A 27,003-nucleotide genomic window follows, 5' to 3' on the forward strand; every position below is an offset into this window, starting at 1 on the left:
CAGGCATCTCATCCTCGGTCGTCCCCTTCTCCTCCTGCCCCCAATCCCTCCCAGCATCAGGGTTTTTACCAATGAGTCAACTCTTCTCATGAGGTGGCCAAAGTACTGGAGTTTCAGCTTTAGCATCATTCCTTCCAAAGAAATCCCAGGGCTGATCTCCTTCAGAATGGACTGGTTGGATCTCCTTGCAGTCCAAGGGACTCTCAACAGTCTTCTCCAACACCACAGTTCAAAAGCATTACCAAGGAGGAAACGTGGCAGGGAGGAATAAATCAGAAGCTTGGGATGAATGTATAAACAGAAGTGCATTTAAGATAGATAGCCAACAAGGATCTATTGTATAGAACAGGAAAGTCAACGATCTGTGATAACTTATATGAGGAAAGATTCTCTAAAAGGATGCATACATGTATATGAATAACAAATCACATTGCAGTACACCTGAAACTAACACAACATTGTAAATCAAATACACTCCAATAAAATTTAAAAAGAGAAAATCACTGAGGAGAAAGGACATCTGTCTGGACAGGTTTTAAGGTAGATGAAAGTGCCCTATTCTGGACGAAATGCCACAAAGTATATTCACTGGTAAGGAAGGGAAATGAGCTCCAGGATTTGAGACAGAAAGAGAGAGGCTATTTTATGCTTTTGTGCAATGCCGTCAGGTTTTTGTGCAAATGATCAGGACTCCCCTAACCTATAGAGCTGCTAGCCCTGAGCTTTAAAGGGAAATGATAAACATCATCTGCCAGTGTTTCAGTTGTACAGCAAGAAGGCTGGACAGCAGGAACCCCTTGGGGGGATTGGTTTCATCCGTGCTTCGTCCCTGGATGCAGAAAGTACCTTGCCAGTTAGGGACGGCCTTTTACAATTCTTTTGATACTGGACAATCTTTGGCCACCCAGAACCCTGTGAGTTCAACACTGAAGGCGTCAAAGTGTCTCCTTTCCCCTAAACACAACATCTCTTAGTCAGCCTATGGATCAGAGGGTCAAAGGGACCTTTAAAGCTCATTACACCTGGTACTCTATGGAAATGATGGTCAGTGCTATGGAAGAGAACCCTGATAGAACATCATGAAGTCTGGAAGGATTACACGACTGAAGATGCGATTGTTGTTACAAAAAAAAAAAAAAAAAAAACACCATGAAAGTCCCAAACAATCAATTCCTGCTTAAAAAACTGTTCAGGTGTTGTGCATGCCTTCTCAGGATTTGGGACAGAGTCAGCTAAGGAAATCATGAAAGAGACGGTGGATATAGCATGAAAAGGTGGGAGGGGTGAAGAGCCCCAAAATATGGATCTTGGAAATATCCAAGAGCTAGCAGACCCTACAGCAGAGGAATTAACAGACTACGACTTGGTGGAGATGAGTGGTTCCGAACCAGAGCTGGATGATGAGGGAGAAGACCTAGAAGCAGCAGTGCCAGAAAACCAACTGACATTGCACAGTCTGGCAGAAGCGTTCTGAGTTCTCAAGACTGCTTTGACTCTTGTATGGCATGGACCCTTCTGTGATATGGGCACGGAAACAAAAGCTAATGGTGGAAGGAGGACTGATAACACAGAGAAACATTTTTAGAGAAATGAAAAAGCAGAACCTTCAGACAGAAATTACAATGCATTTCCATAAAGGAACCCTGAGTGTGCCTGCTTCCCCTGCCTCCCCTTCCACCTCCTCTGCTCTTCCATCTCTGCCACTCAGCAAGGTCAAGCCCTCCTCTTCCTCCTCCTCAGCCTCCTCAGCAAGAAGGTGTCAGGAATGAAGACCTTCATGACGATCCACTTCCACTCAATGAGCAGTAAATACTCACTGTGCCATACCGGTGGTAATCTTATCTGTTGGGTATGTGTGGGAGTGTCTTAGTGCTAAGAGCTAATAACTGCAGGCAAGGACTGTATGAGATGTTTCTGTGTCACCATCTTCCTCATCACCACCAGCTAAGTATTCATCATGTAGAACATTGCGTGCAAGACTTGTATTGAAGTGGATAGCCTACCATTGCATAGGCAGAAGGTGAGTGGCATTTAATATAAAATTAAAAATATTTATATTCTCTGTTTTATAATTTTGCTTTCAAAGAATTATATTACGATACACTGTCCCATCTCTGTCTTGTGAATGGATAAACTGCATGTCAGCCTATCCTCACAGGTAAGTGTTTTCTCTTAAAATAAGCATGTTTCCAGTACTTTATTATAAATATGACTGAAATAGTGTAGGATAGAAAAATTTTTAGTGATCCATTCATGACAATATGCTTGGCTAGCACAAAGCAATCCTATCAGTTACACTAGGCTACTATATAGCAATCATATTGCTGCTTCTTCGTTATCGATGCTTGAATCATTATACCTATAACTAACTATGGATTGCTTTTCACATTATTTTTTCATTGTTGATATTTAGTGTTTTGTATCTATAGTCTTTTGTGTCATATAAGGCAACATAGATGTATGTACTGATAGACAATTCTTGCAAATGCATGCTGTAAACTACAATATTGATAAGTACAGTACTGTGAATATATTTTCTCTTAAGATTTTCTTAATAACATTGTGTTTTCTCTAGCTTACATTATTGTAAGAATACAATAGCTAAAACTTATAGCTACGTTAACTAGAAAGAAAGGAATACATCAAGGTTGTATATTGTCACCCTGCTTATTTAACCTATATGCAGAGACACAGTTGTAAAGAACAGACTTTTGGACTGTGGGAGAGGGAGAGGGTCGGATGATTTGGGAGAATGGCATTGAAACATGTACACTATCATGTAAGAAACGAGTCGCTAGTCTAGGTTTCATGCAGGATACAGGATGCTTGGGGCTGCTGCACTGGGATTACCCAGAGGGATGATATGGGGAGGGTGGTGGGAGGAGGGGTTCAGGGTTGGGAACTCATGTACACCTGTTGTGGGTTCATGACAATGTATGGCAAAACCAATACAGTATTGTAAAGTCAAAAAATTAAATTAAAAAAAAAAGAATACAGCTGAGTAATACTCCATTGTGTATATGTACCACAGCTTTCTTATTCATTCATCTGCTGATGGACGTCTAGGTTGTTTCCATGTCCCGGCTATTATAAACAGTGCTTTGATGACCATGTTGTGGGGAGGGAGGTGGGAGGGGGGTTCAAGTTTAGGATCGCATGTACACCCGTGGTGTATTCATGTCAATGTATGGCAAAACCAATACAGTACTGTAAAGTAAAATAAAGTAAAAATAAAAATTAAAAAAATTAAAAAATTTTAAAAAGTTAAAAATAAAAATAAAAAAAAGAGCGAATATAAAAAAAAAGAATACAATAGCTAAAACTTATAGCTACATCAACTAGAAAGAAAGGAGTACATCAAGGTTGTATATTGTCACCTTGCTTATTTAACTCATATGCAGAGTACATCTTGCAAAATGCATGGCTGGATGAAGCACAAGCTGGAATCAAGATTGCAGGGAGAAATATCAATGACCTCAGATTCGCTGATGATACCATCCTTATGTCAAAAAGCAAAGAAGAATTAAAGAGCCTCTGGATGAAAGTGAAAGAAAAGATGAAAAAGTTGGCTTAAAACTCAACATTCAAAAAACAAAGATCATGGCGTCCGGTCCCATCACTTCACGGCAAATAGATGGAAAACAATGGAAACCGTGAGAGACTTTATTTGGGGGCTCCAAAATCACGGCACATGGTGACTGCATGTGCAGCTGCTTCTCCCGTGGTTTAATGTTTCAGTTAGGCAAGAGGAATAAATTCCAGAGATGAGCTGTGCAACATTGTGCCTATATTTAACATTACCGTATTGTGGGCCTAAAGATTTAAGTGAGTAGATCTCATGTCCAGTGTTTTTACCAGAACAATAATTTGAAAAGTTGATTGTCTGGCTCCCTCTCCAGGACAGAGTAAGATGATTAAGAGCAAGCATTTAGAGAACTCTTTTATAATGTTAGTGAGAATGTCAATGGGTGCAACCATTGTGGAAAACAGTATTGAGGTTCCTCAAAAATTAAAAATTGAATTACCATATGATTCAGCAAGCCCACTTCTGGGTTTTAATCCAAAGGATTAAAATTAGACTCTCCAAGAGATATTTTCCTTCCGATATTTGTTGCAGCATTATTCACAATAACCAATACAGGGAAGCAGCCTAAAAGTCCTTTGATGTATCAATGGATAAATATGTAATATATACATATCATGAAGTGGTGTGTGTGTGTGTGTCCTCAGTCACTCAGTTGTGTCTGATTCTTTGAGACCCCACAGACTGCAGCTCACTAGGCCTCCTGAACTCTCTCCAAGAGTTTTCTCAAACACATGTCCATTGAGTCAGTGATGCCATCCAACCATCTTGCCCTCTGCTGCCCCCTTCTCCTCCTGCCCTCAATCTGTCATTCCTAGCTTCAGGGTCTTTTCCAAGGAGTCAGCTCTTCACATCAGGTGGCCCAAGTATTGGAGTCAGATTCAGCATCAGTCCTTCCAACAAATATTCAGGGTTGATTTCCTTTAGGCTGGACTTGCTTGATCTCCTTTTGTCCAAGGGACTCTCAAGAGTCTCCTCCAAGACCACAGTTCGAAACCATCACTTCTTCAGCACTCAGTCTTCTTTATGGTCCAACTCTGACACCCTACATGACGACTGGGAAAACCATAGCTTTGACTACAGGGACCTTTGTCAGCAAACTGATGTCTCTGTTTTTTAATACACTGTCTCAGTTTGGAGCCTTAGGAAAACACAGAGGTTTCAGTGAGAGATCATTTCAAGTGAACTAGCCGGGTGGGCTAGAGAGACAGTGGGAGTGGTGAACATGGCCAGATCCTCAGATGGAGGGCCTCAGAGAATCCACAGTCTCCTGGAATGGTGACCTTTACCCTGGGTTGAAGGAGCCAGAGATCTCTCCTTAAGGAGCTACTAGATTATTTTATCTTGTTGTAACTGGGCAAATCTAGCCAAGTTATAGATTTTTTTGTTGGTACTTAAATACATGGAAATATTTGTTATTTAGATGAACGGCTATCTGGGAGGGAAGATACTGGTCAATGACAAAAATTCTAAGAACTTTGAGTTGTTTCCAACTGGGAAAGATTCTACCTCAAGCACATTCTATGTTACGTCCTCTGGTGTGAATGTTACATGATTGTCCTTGCTAGGCAACATTTAGTTCACTGTGATTTTCTTTGTCTTGGAGTTTGGTAATGTGCTGGATGGAGTTCAGGGGGCTAGTGAAACAGCATGTGAAACAATTGACCAGCTTAAACTGGTTTGACCTTCTCAAATAGATTGTTGATTAATCACACCTTGAGTCATTTTACAAAGAAAGAACTGCATGTGTCCAAGAGGGAACACATGACCTCAGGATGACTCCAGAGCCAAGATCTTCTGTCTGCAAAACTCAGAGAAATGTTGCCCCAAGGGCCATTTACAAAGTGAGAAGTCCTTCAATAAGGAAAACCTGGCTTCCAGTAACCTGAGTAGCTGAAATGGACTAATTGAAGCCTAGCCAATTTGTTTCCAATTAAAATTCCGGGGACCCCTTAGATTGCACCCAGGCTCCTGGATTGAAGAGAGATTTGATAGCTTACCTCCTGCATTGGTTGTCCTTGCAGTAAAGCTCTTTTCTCTAAAGCTCTTGCCATAAGTATTGACTTCTCTGAGCATTGTGCAGTGAGCCCATGTTCAGTGAGTTAGAGCAGCCCAGTTGAGATTTAGGACTTGTGACCATCTGCCTGAGGCACTGTAGCCCCTGGCAGAGTGTGAGTTCTCAGCACCCACCCTGAGTAGCCACCTCTTTTGAGTTTTGTCTAGAGAGTCATCTTTTGGGTTCCTGCTTCCTCAACATGGCACTCTGGGATCCTCAGGATCCTTTCACTTTTAAGAAAAGAAACATCTCCTAGAGCAGACATCTTTGGGGTGAGTAAACTCATTATAATGTCCCTGTAGCTAAATGTGCTAAATGTAGTTTAAATGTGTCTTTGGTCTAATAATCTAATCAGGACTGTGGGTTAGACAGGGTGAGATGGTTGGATGGCATCACCGACTCAGTGGACATGAATTTGAGCAAATACCAGAAGATAGTGAAGGACAGGGAAGCTTGGCATGCTGCAGTCCATGGGGTGGCACAGAGTCAGACATGAGAGAGCAACAGGAACGACAACAACACTATGGGTTAGAGTCCCACCTAGGGGATGTTCTTCTGTATGTTTAGAATCCAAGGCTACAACTGTGGGCTAGAGACCCACCCTAAGAGGACAATGCAAGAGGTTAAATCTGCTGAGGTACTCAAAGGATTGGTTTAGAGTTCTGAACACTGGGTTAAGGTCTCAGGCCTTTTGATTTGCTTGCCTATGTTGTCTATGTCTGGCAATATATATGTGTTGGGATTGCCTAATAGCAGTTGGCTATTGGATCACTGTGGCAAAACTTTATTAAACCTTATATTAGTGAGGGTCCTCTGAATCAGGAGATAAAACACCTTGCTCTTGGACTAGAAACCTTGCATTATGGAGGTGACAGTTTTTCACCCATGCCTTAGGTGATTGCCCAGAGGTATTTTTACAGATGTATATTCCTTTTAAAAAAAGAAAAATTATTGGAGATTGTTGATTTACAGTCTTTTGTTAGTTTCAGGTGTACAGCAAAGTGATTCATTTATACTTATATTCAATCTTTTTCAGATTCTTTTCCCATATATGTTATTACAGAATATTGAGTAGAGTTCCCTATACTATATAGGAGGTCCTGTTCGGTTACCTATTTTATATATTGTTGGTGCGTGTATGTTCATCTCAAGCTTCAAATATTTCCCTCCCCCCAGATTTTCCCCTTTGGTAACCATAAGTCTGTTTTCAAACTGTGCGAGTCTGTTTCTGCTTTGTCGATAAGTCCATTTGTGTCATTAAAAAAATTAGATTGTACCTATGAGCAATATACTATGGTATTTGTCTTTGTCTGACTTACTCAGTAGACAATCTCTAGGTCCATCCATGTTGCTGAAAATGGCATTCTTTCATTCTTTTTTATGGCTGAGTATTCTTCCATTGTATTTATGTTTCACATCTTTTTTCATCCGTTGATAGACCTGTAGGTGTTTTCCATGTCTTGGCTATTGGAAACAGTGCTGCAAGGAACATGGGGGTGCTTGTTCCTATTCTGGTTTTCGTTAAATGCATGCCCAGATAGTCTATTTTTGAAAATTTATTGGAGTACAGTTGTGTTAATTTCAGGTGTATAGCAAAGTGATTCAGTTATACATATATGTACATTCATTAATTTTCAATTTCTTTTCTCATATAGGTTATCACAGAATATTGATTAGAGTTCCCTGTGCTATGCAGGACATCCTTATTGGTTATTTATTTTATATATAATGGTGTGTGTAAGTTCATCTCAAGGTCCTGTTTTATCCCTCCCTCACTACACTTCCCCTTTAGTAACTACAAGATTGTTTTCAATATCTGTAACTCTTTCTGTTTTGTAAATAAGTACATTTTATCACTTTTTAAAATTAGATTACACATGAGAGATATACTTGTCTTTGTCTGACTTACTTCACTTAGTATGACAATCCCTATGTCCATCTATTTTGCTGAAAATGACATTCTTTCATTCTTTTTTATGGCTGAGTAATATTCCTTTGTATTTCTGGACCACATATTTATCTATTCCTCTGTTGATGGACATTTAGGTTGCTTTCATGTCTTGGGTATTGTAAATAATGCTGCAATGAACATTGGGGTGTTTGTACATTTTTCAAATTATGGTTTTTCTCTGGATATATTCCCAGGAAGGGAATTGCTAGATATTATGGTAATATTATTTTTCTGTTTTATTTTATTGGAGTATAATTGATTTACAATGTTGTGTTGGTTTCAGGTGTATAATAAAGTGATTCAGTTATATGTACATATGTATTAATTCATTTTTAGATTCTTTTCTCATTCAGGTTACTACAGAATATTGAGTAGTGTTCCCTGTGCTATATAGTAGGTTGTTTTTGGTTATCACTGTTATACATAGTAAATGTGTATGTGGGCTTCCCAGGTAGTTCAGAGGTAAAGAATCCACCTACCAGTGGTAGAGACACAAGAGAAGTGGATTCAATCCCTGGGTTGGGAAGATCCCCTAGAGCAGGAAATGGCAACTCACTCCAGTATTCTGGCCTGGAAAATTCCATGGACAGAAGATCCTGTTGGACTAGAGTCCATGGAATCAAAAAGAGTCAGACATGACAGTTGTGTATGTTTATCTCAAGCTCCTAATGTATCCCTCCCCCAACATTTCTCCAATGGTAACCATATGCTTGTTTTCAATATCCAGAAATTTGTTTCTGTTTTGTAAATAAGTTTATTTGTGTCGTTTTAAAACAATTAGATTCCACGCATAAGTGATATCATATGATATTTGTCTTTCTCTCTCTTACTTTACTTAGTATGACATTCCCTAGGTCCATTCATGTTGCTGCTGCTGCTGCTAAGTCGCTTCAGTAATATCCAACTCTGTGCGACCCCATAGACGGCAGCCCACCAGGCTCCCCCATCCCTGGGATTCTCCAGGCAAGATCACTGGAGTGGGTTGCCATTTCCTTCTCCAATGCAGGAAAGTGAAAAGTCAAAGTGAAGTCGCTCAGTCGTGTCCAACTCTTAGCGACCCCATGGACTGCAGCCCACCAGGCTCCTCCATCCATGGGATTTTCCAGACAAGAGTACTGGAGTGGGGTGCCATTGCCTTCTCTGCCATGTTGGTGCACATGGCATTATTTAATTCATTTTTATGAGTGAATAGTATTTCACTTTATATATGTACCACATCTGCTTTATTCTTTCCTCTGTTGATGGACATTTGGGTTACTTCCATATCTTGGCTAATATAAATAGTGCTGCAATGAATACTGAAGTGCATGTACATTTATGAATCATGGTTTTCTCTGGATATGTGCCAGTAGTGGAATTGCTGGATCATATGGTAACTCTGTTTTTAGTTTTTCAAGAAACTTCCATAATGTTCTCCATAGTGACTGTATCAATTTTCATTCCCACCAACAGTGCAAGAGCGTTCCCTTTTTTCCACACTCTCTCCATCATTTACTGTTTGTAGATTTAGGGATGATGACGATTCTGGCTTGTGTGAGGTGATACCTCATTGCAATTTTGATTTGCATTTATCTGATAATTAGTGATGCTGAGCATCTTTTCATGTGCTCTTTGGATATCAGTATGTCTTCTTTGAAGGTGTGTTTATTTATATCCTTTGCCAATTTTTGTTCGGATTGTTTATTTGACATAGAGTGTATGAGCCTTTTATATATTTTGGAGATTAATCCCTTGTTGTTTGCTTTAATTGCAAATATTTCCTGTCATTCTGTGAATTGTCTTTTTCTTTATGGTTTCTTTTGCTCTATTGAAGCTTTTAACTTTAATTAGATGTCACCCATTTATTTTTGTTTTTATTTTCATTACTCTAGGAGGTGAATCAGAAACCATATTGCTAAAAAGAAAAAAAAAGTACTACTGGAGAGAGCAAGATGGCAGAGGAGTAGGTGGATTTGGAGTACATCTCTCTCCATGGATACATCAGGAATACACCTTCAGACACAGAAATGCATGCAAAACACCAGCTGAGAGCAGATATGAGTACCTGACCAGTGGAAAGAATATATAGACCCATGCAAAACTCGGTAGGACAAAGGAACTAGGAGGAAAAACAGGAGTGTTAATAGGACAGGACCTCCTTTTGGTGGGTAGGGGAACTGAAGCAGGGGTCTGATACCCAAATCAGGACAATTGTCTGAGTCAGAGGAGAAACATTTAAGGCTGAGAGTGAAACAGCTGATCTGTGGCAGCCTAAATGAATGAGAATTACACAGCCCTTGTAGCAGCCATATATACCTTGGACAGGGACATAGATGCCCTGGAAGGTGCAGCAGCTGGGAGCTTAGGGATTGTGGAGCAATCTCAGGGTGAGGGCTGCTGTTGACCGTAGAGAGATGGATCAAGAGGATGTGAGGGAGGAAACTGTGGTGGGAAGTGCCTTTGGAGGTAAGCCAGGTAGCCATGGAAGCAAGGTGATACTGCTGAGTCATGTGTAGGAGGTGGACCCATCACCATAGCCTCTCTCCCCTCACATGCCAGCATTGGCACCTGAACAATAGAGAGGCTGGCACATAAAACACTTGATGCTCTGAACTACAGAGTAGGACCCCACCCAGGGTGCTCCTTGAAGTGACTGATGCCCTGAACAACAGAGAAGGACCCCAGGCAATGGTACCCTCTTAAGTGCTTGAATGGGCAGAGTTATGGAGAAAGACTGGCCAAAGAGACCTTCTGATAGCCAGCTACAAGAGGCTCGAAAAAAGACTGATAGGGCCATAACTCCTGCAGCGGGGGCAGTCCATGTCCCAGCACACCTGGCACCACCAGGGTCCCTGCAAGCCAAGCGGCTGTGCCACCTTCACGCTCAACTCTCACTGGGGCAGAGCGGCCACAAGCAAAAAAATCTTGCGTCTGCGTGCAGGATGGCTTCGGTGATGTCAGACTCTTTGCAACCCTGTAGACTTTGCCCTTCCAGGCTTCTCTGTCAGGGGGTTTTCCAGGCAAGAATGGCCTGGAGCATATTGGCCAATACTGGTTGCCATATCCTTCTAGAGCACTATATTTCCTGCTGCCCTAGCCACCAACTCTCCTGAGTACCAGGTGCTGCCAGAACCCCTGTGATCCAAGCAGCTGCACCACCTCTACACCTGGCCCTCACAGGGGCAAACCCAAGTCCTCCAGGGAAGCCTCAGGAGCAAACCCCAGGGGACTCCCCACATGCAGAGGTGGAAATAAAATCACAGTTGAAATCCAGGGACAGTGTGGCTAAGGAAGAAGACCCAAAACCTTCCGACCAGCTGTACAAGCTGCAGATTAAATCCACACAATCAACTAGGCAGACTCTGTGTCTATGGAATATATGAAAGGTCATTGAGAGCTCCCACAAAAGAAAACGTACTAGTTCTGATAGCTGTGGACATTGGAGGCAAGAACACAGAGTAGTAGGACCAGATTAGAATCTGAGCTGCCCCCACAGCAGGTCCAGAGATCAGCACAGTGTTGGAGGGCATCCTAGGGAGGTGGGGTGGACTGTGACTCCCAGTGAGGGAAAGAACTCTGACAGCAGTGACTCAAGAAAACATTCATTATTCTTATTTTTTGACTTGTTCTGTAGATTCTTTTGGATTTTTTACTTCTTTTTCCACCTCCTCCTCCACCCCCGTTGTAGTTGTCGATTTTGGTGACACAATGAAATCTAATTAAGATGTTGAGCTTTTTTTTTTTTTTCTTTTCACAGTCACATTTTTTATTGTTGTTATAAACCCCTGCCTCTACATTGGGCTTTTGCAGTTATGGGGAGTTTTCCTTATTTTTTTTCTCTTCTCTTTTTTTACTTTTACTTTTTACTTTTTTTAAACCTATTATTATCTTTTCTAAATTTATTTCTTTGTTTTCCTAATGTTCTTTCCCCCTTGCAGTTAATCTTTAATGTATATAAATCTTCTTTATCTACCTCTATTTAACTTTGCATATCTATTCTTTCTTTCTTTCCTTTCCTCTCAGCATATGTTAGTTTTATTTTCATTGCTTTATTCCCCAGTTGGCACCTTGCTTTAGTTTTGTTTTCCAGTTTGTGCTTTAGTTAGTTTTGTTCTGCTAGACATAATTTTTGGTTTCCTTTGTTTGCCAGGTCAATCTACTATACTTTATTTTTGTTGGACTGTTTTGATTTTGCTTATGGGTATATATATATATATATATTCAGTCAGACTTTTTATTGTTATAAACCTCTGCATTTACATTGGGCTTTTGTAGTTCTGTGAAGTTTTCCTTTTTTTCCCTTTTTTCTGTCTTCTTCCATTTTTTTTCTTTTCTCTTTTTTTATACTTTTGATTTTTAATTTTTAAAACCTATTTTTTTACATTTATTGCATTGTTTGCTTTTCCTACTGTTCTTTTCCCCTTGCAGTTAATCTTTATATAAACCTTCTTCATCTACCTCTGTTTAACTTTGCATATCTATTCTTTCTTTCTTTTCTTTATTTCCTCTCAAAATATTTGTTAGTTTTGTTTTCATTGCTTTATTCCCCACTTGGCACCTTGCTTTAGTTTTGTTTTCCACTTTGTGCTTTAGTTAGTTTTGTTCTTAACTGGTAAATATAATTTTTGATTTCCTATGTTCATCAGGTCAAATAAATTCTACTTTATTTTTGTTGGAATGTTTTGACTTTGCTCATGGGTGTATATTCAATTATTTTAATTATTCTTTTCCTGATTTTCTAACAACCATTTGTCTGGGATTCATCTTTGGTTTCTTGTTTTGGGGTATTTCTTTTAATCTCACTTAATGCTATAACAAACCACTTGTGGAATCTTCGTTCCTGACCAAAGATCAAGCCCTGAGCCTTTGGCGTGGGAGCATTGACTCCAAGACCCTAGACTACCAGAGAACTAACCCTAGGGAGTATTAAATACTGAGAACTCACACAAAGAAAAATGCTTGTAGACCCAGCATCACCCAACCACCAGTAGCACCCTGAGCAGGGTGCCTCATCTAAAGAACAAACAAAACAAAAATACAAACCCAATCATCAGCAGACAGGATTACCACCACACTCAGCCTTGCCCATCAGAGGAAAAACAAATGAACAAACAAAAACTCAGCACAAATCTCACCCTATACAAAGCTTACACAAACCACTGAACCAAACTTAAGAGGGAAGAAACCAAAAGGAAGAAAGAATTCAACCTTGAAGCCTGGGAAAAGGAGAACTCAAACACAATAAGTTAAAAAAAAAAGGTAGAGAAATAATACACAAATGAAGGAACAAATTAGAAACAGAGAAGTCCAAATAAATGAAGAGGAAATAGTCAAACTACGTGAAAAAGAATTCAAAATAATGAGAGTAAAGATGATCAAAAACCTTGAAAACGAAATGGAGAAAATGCAACAATCAATTAACAAAGACCTAGAAGAATTAAAGAATAAAAATACAGAGACAAAGAGCACAATTACTAAGTTAAAAAATACTCTAAAAGGAAACAAGAGCAGAATATCTGAAGCAGAAGAACGAATCAGTGAGCTGGAGGATAAAATGGTGGAAATAACTTCTGAAGAGCAGAATAAAATAAAAGAATGAAAGGAACTGAGGATAGTCTCAGAGACCTCTGGGACAATATCAAACACACTAATTATAGGGATCTCAGAAGAAGAAGAGAGAAAGAAAGAGTATGAGAAAATTTTTCAAGAGATTATATTTGAAAATTTCCCCAGCATGGAAAAGGAAATAATCAATGAAGTCCAAGAGGCACAGAGAGTCCCATACAGGATAAACTCAAGGAGAAACATGACAAGACACATACTAATCAAGCTAATAAAGACTAAACACAAAGAATATTAAAAGCACCAAAGGAGAAGCAACAAGTAGCATACAAGGGAAACCTCATTTTCTTAACAGCTGATCTTTCAGGAGAAACTCTGCAGGCCAGAAGGGAATGGCAAGATATATTTAAAGTGCTGAAAGGGAAAGATCTACAACCAAGATTACTGTACCTGGCAAGGATCTCATTCAAAATTGATGGAGAAATAAAAAGCTTTTCAGACAAGCAAAAGTTAAGAGAATTCAGTACCACCAAACCAGCTTTAGATCAAATGTTAAAAGGACTTATATAGTCAAGAAATACAACAGAAGAAAAAGATCTACAAAATCACATCCAAACAATTAAGAAAATGGCAATAGGAACATATATGTCAGTAATTATTTTAAATATAAATGGATTAAAGGCTCCAACCAAAAGACACAGATTGGCTGAATGGATACAAAAACAAGATCCATATGTATGCTGTCTACAAGAAACCCACTTCAGACCTAAAGACACATATAGACTGAAAGTGAGAAAATGGAAAAGTATATTCCATGCAAACTGGAAGCAAAAGAAAGCTGGAGTAGCAATCCTCATATCAGACAAAATCGACCTTAAAATAAAGAAGATTACCAAGAGATAAGAAAGGACACTATATAATGATCAAGGGATCAGTCCAAGAGGAAGACATAACAATTGTAAATATCTATGCACCAAACATAGGAGCACCTCAATGCATAACACAAACACTAACAGACATAAAAGGAGATATCGACAGTAACACAATAATAGTAGGGGACTTTAAATCCCACTCACACCAATGGACAGATCATCAAAACAGAAAATTAATAAGGAAACACAAGTCTTAAATGATACATTAGATGAGATGGATCTCATTGGTATCTTCAGCACATTCCATCCAAATGCAGAAGAATACACCTTCTTCTCAAGTGCACATGGAACATTCTGAAGATAGACCACATCTTGGGTCACAAATCAAACCTCACTAAATTTAAGAAAACTTAAATCATATCAAGCATTTTCTCTGACCACAATGCTATGAGACTAGATATCAATTACAAGAAAAAAAACTGTAAGAAACACAAACACATGGAGATTAAACAACATGTTTCTAAATATCCAACAGGTTACTGAAGAAAGCAAAAGAGAAATCAAAAAATTTCTAGAAACAAATGACAATGAAAACATGACAACTCAAAACCTATGGAATGCAGCAAAAGCAGTTCTAAGAGGGAAGTTTATAGGAATATAATCCTACCTCAAGAAACAAGAAAAACATCAAATAGACATCCAAACTTTACATCTAAAACAACTCGAAAAAGAAGAACAAAAAAAAAAAAAAAACCAAATTAGTAGACTGACAGAAATCACAAAGATAAAGCAGAAATAAAAAGAAAGAAACAATAGTAAAGATTAATAAAACTAAAAGCTGGTTATTTGAGAATATTAACAAAATTGACAAACCTTTAGTCAGACTCATGAAGAAAAAAAGAGAGAAGAACCAAATCAACAAAATTCGTAATGAAAAAGGCACTGTTACAACAGACAATGCAGAAATACAAAGGATTATAAGAGACTATTATGAACAACTATATGGCAATAAAATGAATAACCTGGAAGAAATAGGCAGATTATAGATAAGTTCAATATTCCAAGACTGAACCAGGAAGAAATAGAAATTATGAATAACCCAACTACAAGCAGTGAAATTGAAGCTGTCATCAAAAATCTCCCAAAAAACAAAAGCCCAGGAGCGGATGGATTCACAGGAGAATTCTATCAAACATTTAGAGAAGAGCCTATCCTTCCAAAACTCTTTCAAAAACTTGCAGAGGGAGGAATTTTTTTTTTTTTGGAGGAATGCTTTAAAACTCATTCTACTAGGCCACCATCACCCTGATACCAAAACCAGACAAAGACAACACACAAAAAGAAAACTGCAGGCCAATATCACTGATGAACATAGATGCAAAAATCCAGAACAAAATTTTAGCAAATAGGATTCAGCCACACATCAAAAAACTCATACAGCATGATCAAGTTGGGTTTATTCCAGGAATGCAAGATTCTTCGATATACGGAAATCAATCAATGTGATATACCATATTAACAAATTGAAAGATAAAAACCATATGATAATCTCAATAGATGCAGAAAAGCCTCTGACAAAATTCAGCACCCATTTATAATTAAAATTCTTCAAAAAATGGGCATAGAAGGAACCTACCTCAACATAGTAAAGGCCATATATGATAAGCCTACAGCAAACATTATTCTGACTGGTGAAAAACTAAAAGCATTCCCCGTAAGATCGGGAACAAGACGAGGGTGTCTATTTTTACCACTGTTATTCAACTTAGTTCTGGAAGTCCTAGCTGCAGCAATCAGAAAAGAAAAAGAAATAAAAGGAATCCAGATCAGAAAATAAGAAGCTCTCACTGTTTGCAGATGACATGATACTGTACATAGAAAAACCTTAAGATAGTATCAGAAAACTACTAGTACTAATCAGTGAATTTAGCAAAGTTTCAGGATACAAAATCAATACACAGAAATCACTTTCATTTCTATATACTAGCAATGAAAAGTCAGAGAGAGAAAAGAAGTAATCAATCCCATTCACCACTGCAATAAAAAAAGTTAAATATCTAGGAATAAACTTATGTAATGAGACAAAAGAACTGTACACAGAAAATTGTGAGACTGATGAAAGAAATCAAAGATGACATAAATAGATGGAGAGATATTCCATGTTCCTGGGTAGGAAGAATCAATAATATTAAAATGACTATACTACCAAACGCAATCTACAGATTCAATGTGATCCCAATCAATTCGCCAATGGCATTTTTCACAGAACTAGAACAAAACATTTCACAATTCATATGGAAACACAAAAGACCCTGACTAGCCAAAGCAGTCTTGAGAAAGAAGAATGGAGCTGAAGGAATCAACCTTCCTGACTTCAAATTATAGTACAAAGCTACAATCATCAAGACAGTATGGTACTGGCAAAAAAAAAAAAAAAAAAAACAGAAATATAGACTAATGGAACAAAATAGAAAGCCCAGAAATAAACCCATGCACCTATGGGTACCTTATTTTTGACAAAGAAGGCAAGAACATACAATGGAGCAAACAGAGTCTCTTCAATAAATGGTGCTGGGAAAATTGGACAGCTATGTATAAAAGTATGAAATGTAACAACTGACAAAGGACTAATTTCAAAAATATACAAGCAGCTCCAAATAGGGAAAGGAGTACATCAAGGCTGTATATTGTCACCCTGCTTATTTAATTTATATGCAGAGTACATCACGAGAAACGCTGGGCTAGATGAAGCACAAGCTGGAATCAAGACTGCTGAGAGTAATATCAATAATCTCATATGTAGTTGACACCACCCTTATGACAGAAAGTGAAGAAGTAAAGAGCCCCTTGATGAAAGAGGAGAGTGAAAAAGTTGGCTTAAAGCTCAACATTCAGAAAACTAAGATCATGGCATATGGTCCCATCACTTTATGGCAGATAGATGGGGAAACAGTGGAAACAGTTACAGACTATTTTTGGGGGGCTCCAAAATCACTGAGGATGGTGACTGCAGCCATGAAATTAAAAGAGGCTTGATCCTTGGAAGAAAAGTTATGACCAACCTAGACAGCATATTAAAAAGCAGAGATATTACTTTGCCAACAAAGGCCCATCTAGTCAAAGCTATGGTTTTTCCAGTAGTCATGTATGGATGTGAGAGTTGGACTATAAAGAAAGCTGAGCACTGAAGAATTGATGCTTTTGAACTGTGGTGTTGGAGAAGACTCTTGAGAGTCCCTTGGACTGCAAGGAGATCCAACCAGCCCATCCTCAAGGAAATCAGTCCTGAATATTCACTGGAAGGACTGATGCTGAAGCTGAAACTCCAATACTTTGGCCACCTGATGCAAAGAGCTGACTCACTTGAAAAGACCCTGATGCTGAGAAAGCTTGAGGGCAGGAGGAGAAGGGGATGACAGAGGATGAGTTGGTTGGATAGCATCACCGACTCAATGGACATGAGTTTGAGTAAGTTCCAGGAGTTGGCGATGAATAGGGGGGCCTGGCGTGCTGCAGTCCATGGGTCACAAAGAGTCAGATACAACTGAGTGACTGGACTGAACTGAACTGAACTGAAAGCTCATACAACTCAATGCCAGGAAAACAAGCAACCCAATCAAAAAGTGGCAAAAAGAGTAAAACAGACATTTCTCCAAAGAAGACATACAGAAGGCTAACAAACACATGAAAAGATGCCCAACATCACTTATTATTAGAAAAATGCAAATCAAAACCACAATGAGATATCATCTCACACCAGTCAGAATGGTGATCATCAAAGTCTACAGACAATAAATGCTGGAGAGGGTGTGGAGAAAAGGGAATGCTCCTGTACTGTTGGTGGGAATATAAATTGATACAGCCACTATGGAAGATGATATGAAGATTCCTTAAAAAACTAGGAATAAAACCACCATATGATCCAGAAATCCCACTCCTTGGCATATACCCTGAGGAAACGAAAATTGAAAAAGACACAATGTATCCCATTGTTCATTGTACCACTATTTACAATAGCTAGAACATGGAAGCAACCTAGATGTCCATCAACAGATGAATGGATAAAAATGTTGTGGTACATATACACAATGGAATATTACTCAGCCATAAAAAGGAACGTATTTGAGTCAGTTCTGATGAGGAGGGTGAACCCAGAACCTATTATACAGAATGAAATGAGTCAGAAAGAGAAAGATAAATATCATATTCTAATGCACATATATGGAATCTAGAAAAATGGCACCGAAGAATTTATTTACAGGGCAGCAATGGAGAAACAGACATAGAGAATAGACTTATGGACATGGGGCGAGGGGAGAGGAGGGTGAGATGTATGCAAAGTGCAACATGGAAATTTATATTACCATATGTAAAATAGACAGCCAATGAGAATTTGCTGTATGGCTCAGGAAATCAAACAGGGGCTCTGTATCAACCTAGAGGGGTGGAATGGGAGAAGAGATGGGAGGGAGGTTCAAAAAGGAGGGGATATATGTATACCTATGGCTGATTCATGTTGATGTTTGACAGAAAACAACAAAATTCTGTAACATATTTATCCTTCAATAAGAAAAAAAATTAAAAAACGTGCTTCTGTAACTTTTGTCAAAGAATGTTCTGCCTAGGTTCTCCTCTGAGAGTTTTATAGTGTCTGACATTACAGTTTTGATCTTTGATCCATTTGGAGTTTATTTTTGTGTATGGTGTTAGAGACTGTTCTAATTTTATTCTTTTCCATGTGGCTATCCAATTTCCAGAGTGTCATTTATTGAAGAGACTTTCTTCTTTGGTTTGCTAGTATTTTATTCACTGTTTTTGAATTTATGTTCTTCAGTGTTATTGGCCTGTCATTTTCTTTTTGTGTGTTTCTCTGCCTGGTTTTGCTATCAGGGTGATGGTGGCCTAATGGAATGACCTTTGGAGTGTTCTTTCCTCTGCAATTTTTTGGAAGAGTTTGAGATGGACAGGCATTAACTCTGCTCTAACTGTTTGATAGATTCACCTGTGAAACCATCTGGTCCTGGGCTTTTTATTGGAAAATTTTAAGTCACTGTTTTACAGTACTTGTCATTGGTCTCTTCACATTCTCTGTTTCTTTCTTGTTCAATCTTGGAAGGTTGTACCTCTAAGAATCTGTTCATTTCCTCCAGGTTGTCCATTTTATTTGCATATAGTTGTTTGTAGTAGTCTCCTATGATCCTTTGAATTTCACACAAGTGTATTCTTAATGAAACCAGCCCTGATTACCTTGTTGTGGTGCGAGCATAAATGTAAAATGAGGGGCTGTAATGCAAGAAAATTCTCCCCCCGCAGAAGAACATACCATGAGACCATGTTAAAGGAATTTTATACAATTGGACATATTCTGGTGTTTTCTCACTGAAAAGTCTAGTCCTCTTTTGTATCAGCCAGAATAGCTAAAGGCCATGGGCTACATAGAGGACTTGCAGTGAATGTATTCCCCCTGGAAATTACCCAGACATCTAGATTCGCATGTCTGTAGTTTCTGCTAGAGGGGTAAAATGATTTGGTCATCTACCAGAAAGATTAAACCTCAGCATGCTCAGAAAGGAAGTGAGAAAATCAGTGTTTAAACATGTGTTCTCCTGAGTTGCTCTCTGAAAGTCAGCTCTGCCTGAGTCTAAGACAGCTTCCTGTTTCACTTTCCTCAATGTGATGCAATCACTCTTTCACCCTCCTCCTCACTAGGTGAGATTTTCAAGGTGGAGAGTGAGACAGAGCCTGAAATTCCATGGGCTTCTCTTCAGTAGACAAGCTCGTCCTCAGCACATGGCAGGGTGGAAATATTAGGAGCCTCTGACCAAATGGGCTCCAGTCATGGAACTGGACAAATTCCTTAGAAGTCGGGTAGCATGTGTGACTCTCAAGCTATGGTATGACAGCCACCTCTAATGGAAAACTTTTCAGGGTCCTTTAAGTGAACCCTCAAATCCAAATTGGTCACCTTGAGACTGTCCATTCTTCTCAGTGGCTTTCCAGGGAATTCATACAGCCAACTCTTCCCAGAAACCAAACTAGGAGATAGAATTGGGTCCTAAATTAAGGAGAGATTCCTCTAGTTTGCCCCTTTTTCTTCTTAAAGTAACAAAGTGCTCTGAGCCAAGATAGATAAGTCCTGATGGCTTTCCTACAGCTCCCATAAATGCAAGGGTTTTCCAGGGGAAGCCAACATTTCTGCCTCATCCAGAGACCTCAGGTTCCTAATAAGAGTGCTGGTTGATGTTGGCTGCAATCCATGAAGGCTGGGAAGAGGCATCAAGCATCGGTTCAAGACAGTTGGTCCAGGCTCTCTGCTGGTCAAGATGTAAACTATTTTGAGCACTAGAGTGGAAGAAATTGGTCAGTCAACTGCAGAGCTCAGTTAGGACTGATGAGTGGCCAGGAAGAGCCAAGACAGCTGACCCAATAGTAATAAATTCCATCCAGGCACCAAAACTCCAAATTTAAAGCAATAGTCTGTAAAGAGACATGTGAAGGAAGCAAAGCCTCTGATAATCGCCTTTCTTAAATACCAATTAATCCAACCTTGTCAATGCTTATATAACACTCCAGTCCTGTTGGTACAAAAATCTGGGACCTGGGATTATAATTTTTTACACAATTTGAGAATCATTAACCAAATTGAGGATGATTTCCCACAAGCTTGAAGAATGTACAAAGAGAAATGGGGGGATTGAAACATAAAACACTGAGTAGTTTAAAGTGGTTTTGCCTCCTTAAAACCAGTTGTTGATTAATCAAACCTTGAGTTATTTTTAGAGGCAGCACTGTGCATGTGCAAAAAGGAGCCTATGTTTCCGGAATGACTGCAGAACCAAGAGGGTTCCATCTGTGGAACTCTCAGAGTAGGAATGTTGCCATGGGAGAACTGTATGAAGTCCTTCAATATGGAAAATCTGCCTTCTAGCAGCATGAATAGCTTACATGAACTAACTCAAGACTAGCCAATTAGCTTCCAAGTCTGCAGTTCCCCTAAACCCTTTAATTTTACCCCAAATTCTGGATTGAGGAGACAGATTTAAGAGCCCTGCCTCGTGTCTTCTTGCCACTCCACCCTGGATTAAAGTTTTTCTCTCAAAAGCCTGTTCCATAGTATTGGCTTCTATGTGCATCAGGCAGCGAGCCCTTGCTGGGGAACACTAGTGACTGATAGGCCTGGAATTAGATTCCTCTCTGAATTCCTCTAGATCCCACACTGTTACACTCCTCTTGACCCTAAGCAGAGCTTGTGTTCTTTAACACTCAAATGTATCTTGGGATAAAAGTAAGGACTCTGGATATATTCCAATACACTTCTTCAGGCACAAAGCCTACCTCAGGAAATGACAGCGATAAGGAGGAGAAATAGATGATAGTGACAATAAGATCGTCTCTCTATGCAGTGTCAGAGAACTTCAATCAAAATAGCAGAAAACCATATTGGACTGCTCCTTTCCTTTAGAAATGTATGCATATCTCAGATATGGTGACTTGGGTTCTAGATCACTGCAATAAAGTGAATATTGCCATAAAGTAAATCACAGGAATTTGGGGGATTCCCAGCGCTTATAAAAGTTGTTAATCCTATTGTACACTTACTAGAAGATGTCTAAAAAACGTACATAGCTTAATTTAAAATTAGAATACAGCTACAATAGTAACAGAGACCTGATCAGAGCACCATAAGGAATAAAATATGGGAAGAGTTTAAAATATTTCACAAATTTACAAAATGTGGCACAGGGACCCCAAGTGAACACACGGTTTGGGTGAAATGATGCCATAGTTATGTTCAATGCACCGTTACTGCAAACTTTCAGTTTGTAATGAAACACAATATATGTGAAGCATGGTTAAGTGAAGTACAATTTTTTAAAGGTATGTCTATAAATCAATTAAAACAATTCACATAAGAGACTGACTCTGGCTAAGGTTTTTTTTTTTCTTTTAAATTAATTTAATTGGAGATTAATTACTTTACAATATTGTGGTTTTTGCCATACATTGACATGAATCAGCCACGGGTGTACATGAGTCCCCCCAGCCTAAATCCCCTCCCCCTCCAGAAACAGAGAGATCAACATATTTCTCTGGGAGCATACCCCATCCTGCCCCCTGCCTTATGTGGCATTTTCCCCATCTCACATGAAGTCTGAGACATGAAACTGTAAGGTTTGCTTTAGGGACACTTGTCAAGATTATGCAGGGATGTGGTGTACCCCCAGGAACCTATTATTCCAAGAGATAGACAAACTGAGGGCCCACATGAGTGAGGACTGGAGGGACAACCACCCTAAAATATAGGTCATTCAGAGACCTGCCCAAACTTGCTCTCAAACCTAGAACGCGCAGACAGGGCATTCCCTATTACAAGCCTTAGAGTTCTCTGTGAGGTCAGTCTTACTCTAAAAAGAATGGCCTCAGTTCAGTAGAGGGAGAATCTCAGGTTGGAGGGTCAGGTCCTAGGACTGACCAGGACCATGGTGAGGTCCCTGAGTGAAGAAAGAAGTATCACTAGACCCAGAAATGAGGAGGCTTTACAAACCCCTGCCCCTATTCCTAACCCCAGAGGCTCCAGGCAGAGTTATAAGGATGAGAAGCCTCTTCATTTCGGTCTGGTCTCAGTGAGGGAAGGGCTTTTTCTATCAGGATCAAACCTTAGTTCTGAGGAGGGGAGCATCTTGGCCATCACCACTGGGAAGATGAGGACCATTGGTGCTAATGAGAGGGTCTCTCCCACCAAGGAGGAAGGCTCACAGAGTGGCACCCCTCCTGTCAGGGAGAGATGCTCAGAGAAGCGCCCTGACTCCCCACTAGGGATTTGGGGAGGCTAGGGCTTTTAGGGGGGCAGGAGGACTCAAGTCCATAGAGTAAAGGGACTCAGGCTCTGACAGACGGTGCAGGGAGGACCCTATGGGATGACCCAGGGACTGCTGAACACTGAACGATGGAGTCCCCACAGAGCCCTGCCCCTGCCATCATCCCTCAGAGACCCCACACAGGGTAGCCGTCACTGGAATTAGCTCCCCCCAACTCCCGTGCTGGTGGCAATGAGCTCTGACTGCCATTCAGTGTGTTCGTTTAAATGAGAGTGGATTCCCAGGACTGACCTGAAGGCAAGGTGAGGACCTGAATGTGGACTCATGGGACCATTGCCCCTCCTGTAACAAAGTGAAACCCACAAAGTCTCACCTCTATGGTCAGCAGGGGATGGTTCCTACAACACTGTTAGGCTGAATTATCGGTAAATCTTGATCTAAGAGATTGTGTAAGATCGAAGAGATTACTTGATTCTATAATAGAAAGAAACCTAGGCCCAAACTCCAGCCACAGGGAGAGGCCCGAGTGCTAACGCAGCACTGGCAGTAAAGATGGCAACACAAAGCGGCACCCATGCGCTAAATTTCCTGACTTCCCCCCTGCTGAACTCTAGGAGGAGAAGCTCTGTTTGGAGGCTTGTGGACAGAGTTCAGGTAAGGGAGGAGTGTCAGACTCTCTAATAGACATGAAGATGGAGACTCTGAATGAGGACCATAGGACACCCTCCCGTGGTTTTCCCTCGCCCCACCCCCCACGTGCCCCCGTAAGCTATCTGACACCCTGAGCATCATGGCCAGAAATGAGTCATCCTGACTTCCATTTTACAGTTTCCTGTAAGTAAGGACTTCGATCCAGCAGTCAGGCCTCTGGCTGGCGGAGGGTGGATTCCCAGCGCCAGTCTGGAGTTGAGGTGAAAACTGAATTTGGACTGAGGCAGGGGCCACTCAGCCCATAACAAAGAGGGCCGCACTAAGTTTCACTGCTGCTGTAAGCCCTGGAAAGCTCCGGCAGAGCCATCAAACTGAGTTCTGCCTGGGGAAGTCTCACGGATGGTATAGCTTTGGTCAGGAGTAGCCCCTGCTTGCAGATGGAGGATACCTCTGTCCTAACTGCAGTGAAGTGAGTGCCCTAAGTACTGATTGGGAGGCCTTTCCCATTTAGGGGTGGTATCACAAAGCAGAGCGCCTACATATCTAGGGGGCTCAAGTGAAGGGTAGTCACGTATGTAGTATCCTGACTTTGCCCCTCCAGGGACTTGGGGAATTCAGGACTTTGCTCTGAGGCTGAATTACCCAGGTTATTGGTCGGAGGAGTCCTGAGTTCTACCCAGACCGGAACGAGGTCTAAGGTGAACACCAACTCTAAATGTAAGTTGTCATTAATTTTGGCTCTTGTCCAAGTGGAAACCTAGTGTATCTGTGAAGCTGGTGAGTCTTCTCACTTTTGTCTGGAGAGTTCAGAGATGTGAGGATGTTGGAATATGTCAATGGCCTCAATTCTGCCAAGGGAAGAGGCCCAGGGCTTCAGAGGAGTCAGCAAGAGGACCCTGAAAGAACAATGTTGATTGTACTCACCCTCCAACAGGGAAAACAATAGACAGCACCACCTCACATTCCCCACCTGCCGCACAGCACTGAGAAGCCCAGGCATGGAAGTCAGGTGTAGGGGAACCCAGGGCAGCAGACACGGGTGTCCCAGGCTCTACCTAGAGCCAAGGAAACACCCTGAAAGGGGACAGAAAACCCCAGTGAGCCCAGGACAGAGTTCCCTAGAGCTGACTGCTGTGGTTCCCCCTGCCAGGGACACTGGGCTGAGGTACCTCTTCACTTCTTCAGGTATCACAGGAAGATGAGGACCAGGCTTTGGGGTAGAACCTTAGAACTGCAAAGAGGATAGGGCCCAGGCCATTTCAAAAGTTGATACAATTGTCCTGAATATGAACCAAGAGGACCCCCACCCTCAAGAATGGAGGGGGTTGTCCTCAAGGAATGGACTGGCCCACTGCTCCATTCAGCGCCAGGAAGCAGGTGGCATGGATGGCAGGCTGCAGCCTGAGTCTCAATTATTTCGACAGAGTTCTTAACAGGACAGGGTGATCAGATCAGGAGTCCTCTGGGTTTGTTGAGCAGTGCCCACATGGAAACCTGCAGAGTGGGCCTTCTTAAAAGTAAATTGGTGCCTCCCTGCCACAGCCGCTCACACCCTTTCACCCTCTCTCCTTTCTGCCCAGATCACGTGCTGTTCTACCTGCACTCCTGCCTGTTGTCCCTGACGACAGTCACCATGCCTCAGGGTAAGAAGGGTAAGCTCCACACCTGTGACAAACACCGCCAGGCTCAGCATGGCACCCAGGATCTGAGGGGCGCTCAGGTCACTGCCACCACGATGGAAGCACTCTCATCTTCCTCCAATCCTGGTCCCAAGGTTGATGCTAAGGGAAGGTCTGGTGCTAGGTCTGATAACCATCTTAAGTGTCCTCAGGGGGCCCTGACCACCACCACCCCTGTGCCTGCAAGTGTTTCTCCCACAAGATCATCCAAAAGACCCCTTGGGGAAATTGGGAAAACACACAATTCCTCTCAGGCCCCTGTCTCCAATGTGTGGTCTGGAAAACACTCACTAACCAGGCTGACGAGTCTGTTGGTGCAGTTCCTGTTACACATGTATAAGACGAGAAAGCCCATTAGGAATGCGAATATGCTGAAGATTATCGATAAAAAGTACCACAATCGATTCCTCAGGATCCTCAAAAGAGCTTCTGACAGCATGGAGGTGGTATTTGGTATTGACGTGAAGACCACACTGCCAAGCATTCTTATGTCCTTGTCAGCAAGATGAGTCTCCCCCGCAATGGGATCGTGCACCGTGGCAGGGGTTTTCCCAAGACCGGTCTCCTGATGAATCTCCTGGGTGTGATCTTCATGAAGGGCAACTGCGCCACAGAGGAATACATCTGGGATTTCCTGAGTAAGATGAATATCTATGCTGGGAAGAGGCACTTCATATTTGGGGAGCCCAAGAAGCTCATCACCCAAGATTTGGTGCAGCTGAAGTATTTGGAATATCGGCAAATGCCGGGCAGCGATCCAGCATGCTATGAGTTCCTGTGGGGTCCGAGAGCACACGCTGAAACAAGCAAGATGAGAGTCCTGGAGTTCCTGGCCAGGATTAACCGTTTGGATCCCAGTGCCTTCCACTTTTGGTATGAAGAGGCCTTGACAGATGAGGAAGAGAGGGCCCAAGCCAACGGATGTCCCAGTGTTCCTCCAGCAGTTCCTTCCACACCTAGTGAAGCTGAGGCAAATTCTGCACTTTGTGGCTCAAGAGAGTAGTCAGTGTTCCAAGTAGTATAGGACTGGACGTCACCAAGGGTTCACAGTGTAAAATACCTTGGTGCTGCTGTTCTGTATGGGGAATAGAGAGATAAACCTGTGTTTTTAAGTTCTCTACTTTTCTAATGTTGCTCCTAAACGAAAGCTTATCTAGCTTATAATGTAAGTGTATGAATGACATCAATCACACTTTTATTGGTCTTAAGGATGAGAGTTTTTCTGTTGTGTAAAGCAAATGGGGAAGCTTCCATCTTATCTAGTAAGCCAGTTCAAGACAAAATGGCATTGTAATATGTTATTTCCTTGAAAATATGAAAAAGTTAAGCAGTAAAATATGTGGGATCAAGAAACATAGGAAAAGTAAGATGGTCAGTATTTGGATTCCTCATGCCTTGTACTCTGTGTTTTACAAAATTATAAACAACAGTATATACTTGGTTAATTCAAAATGTAGAATTAAATTCTAATAATTTCAACCTCATGCTCACAGGCTCATTTATTCCCCATACATGAACTGAGCCTCTGCTCATAGTAGGCTCCGTGCTAGTACTTGGAGAGCTGAGAAAAAGATCTAGCCACTGACCATAAAGTTACAGAGTCGAGAGCCATCTGTCATGTAGAGGAAATGGTGACATGACAGCAGTCAAATGTGAATTCCCTGATGCAAGGTAGTGGCGGGCCTTGGGAAAATGGAAGTCCTTCAGTGGGAAGGATTATAAGTTGCGTGCATGGCAGGCTGGATGAGGCTGCAGTAATCGTGACCAGGGACCAGGTTCTCACGTGGTGGGCTGCATAGTTTAAAGACAAAGCCTGGGATGGGGAACTGCCCTTAACAGTTAGAGGCACAT

At 41.0% G+C, this 27,003-nt stretch overlaps 1 protein-coding gene across 1 annotated transcript; it reads left to right on the top strand.

Moving 5' to 3' along the window:
* The first annotated feature begins 1,300 nt into the window (after positions 1 to 1,300).
* Positions 1,301 to 26,155, top strand: LOC138930677 (melanoma-associated antigen B3-like). Its single transcript, XM_070291169.1, is given in 4 exon segments — positions 1,301 to 1,426; positions 1,709 to 1,832; positions 25,054 to 25,617; positions 25,620 to 26,155. Coding segments are annotated over 4 exon segments (1,350 nt in total).
* Positions 26,156 to 27,003: the final 848 nt, after the last annotated feature.

This window comes from Ovis canadensis, chromosome X (genome assembly GCF_042477335.2).
Source record: "Ovis canadensis isolate MfBH-ARS-UI-01 breed Bighorn chromosome X, ARS-UI_OviCan_v2, whole genome shotgun sequence".
Taxonomy (NCBI): domain Eukaryota; kingdom Metazoa; phylum Chordata; class Mammalia; order Artiodactyla; family Bovidae; genus Ovis; species Ovis canadensis.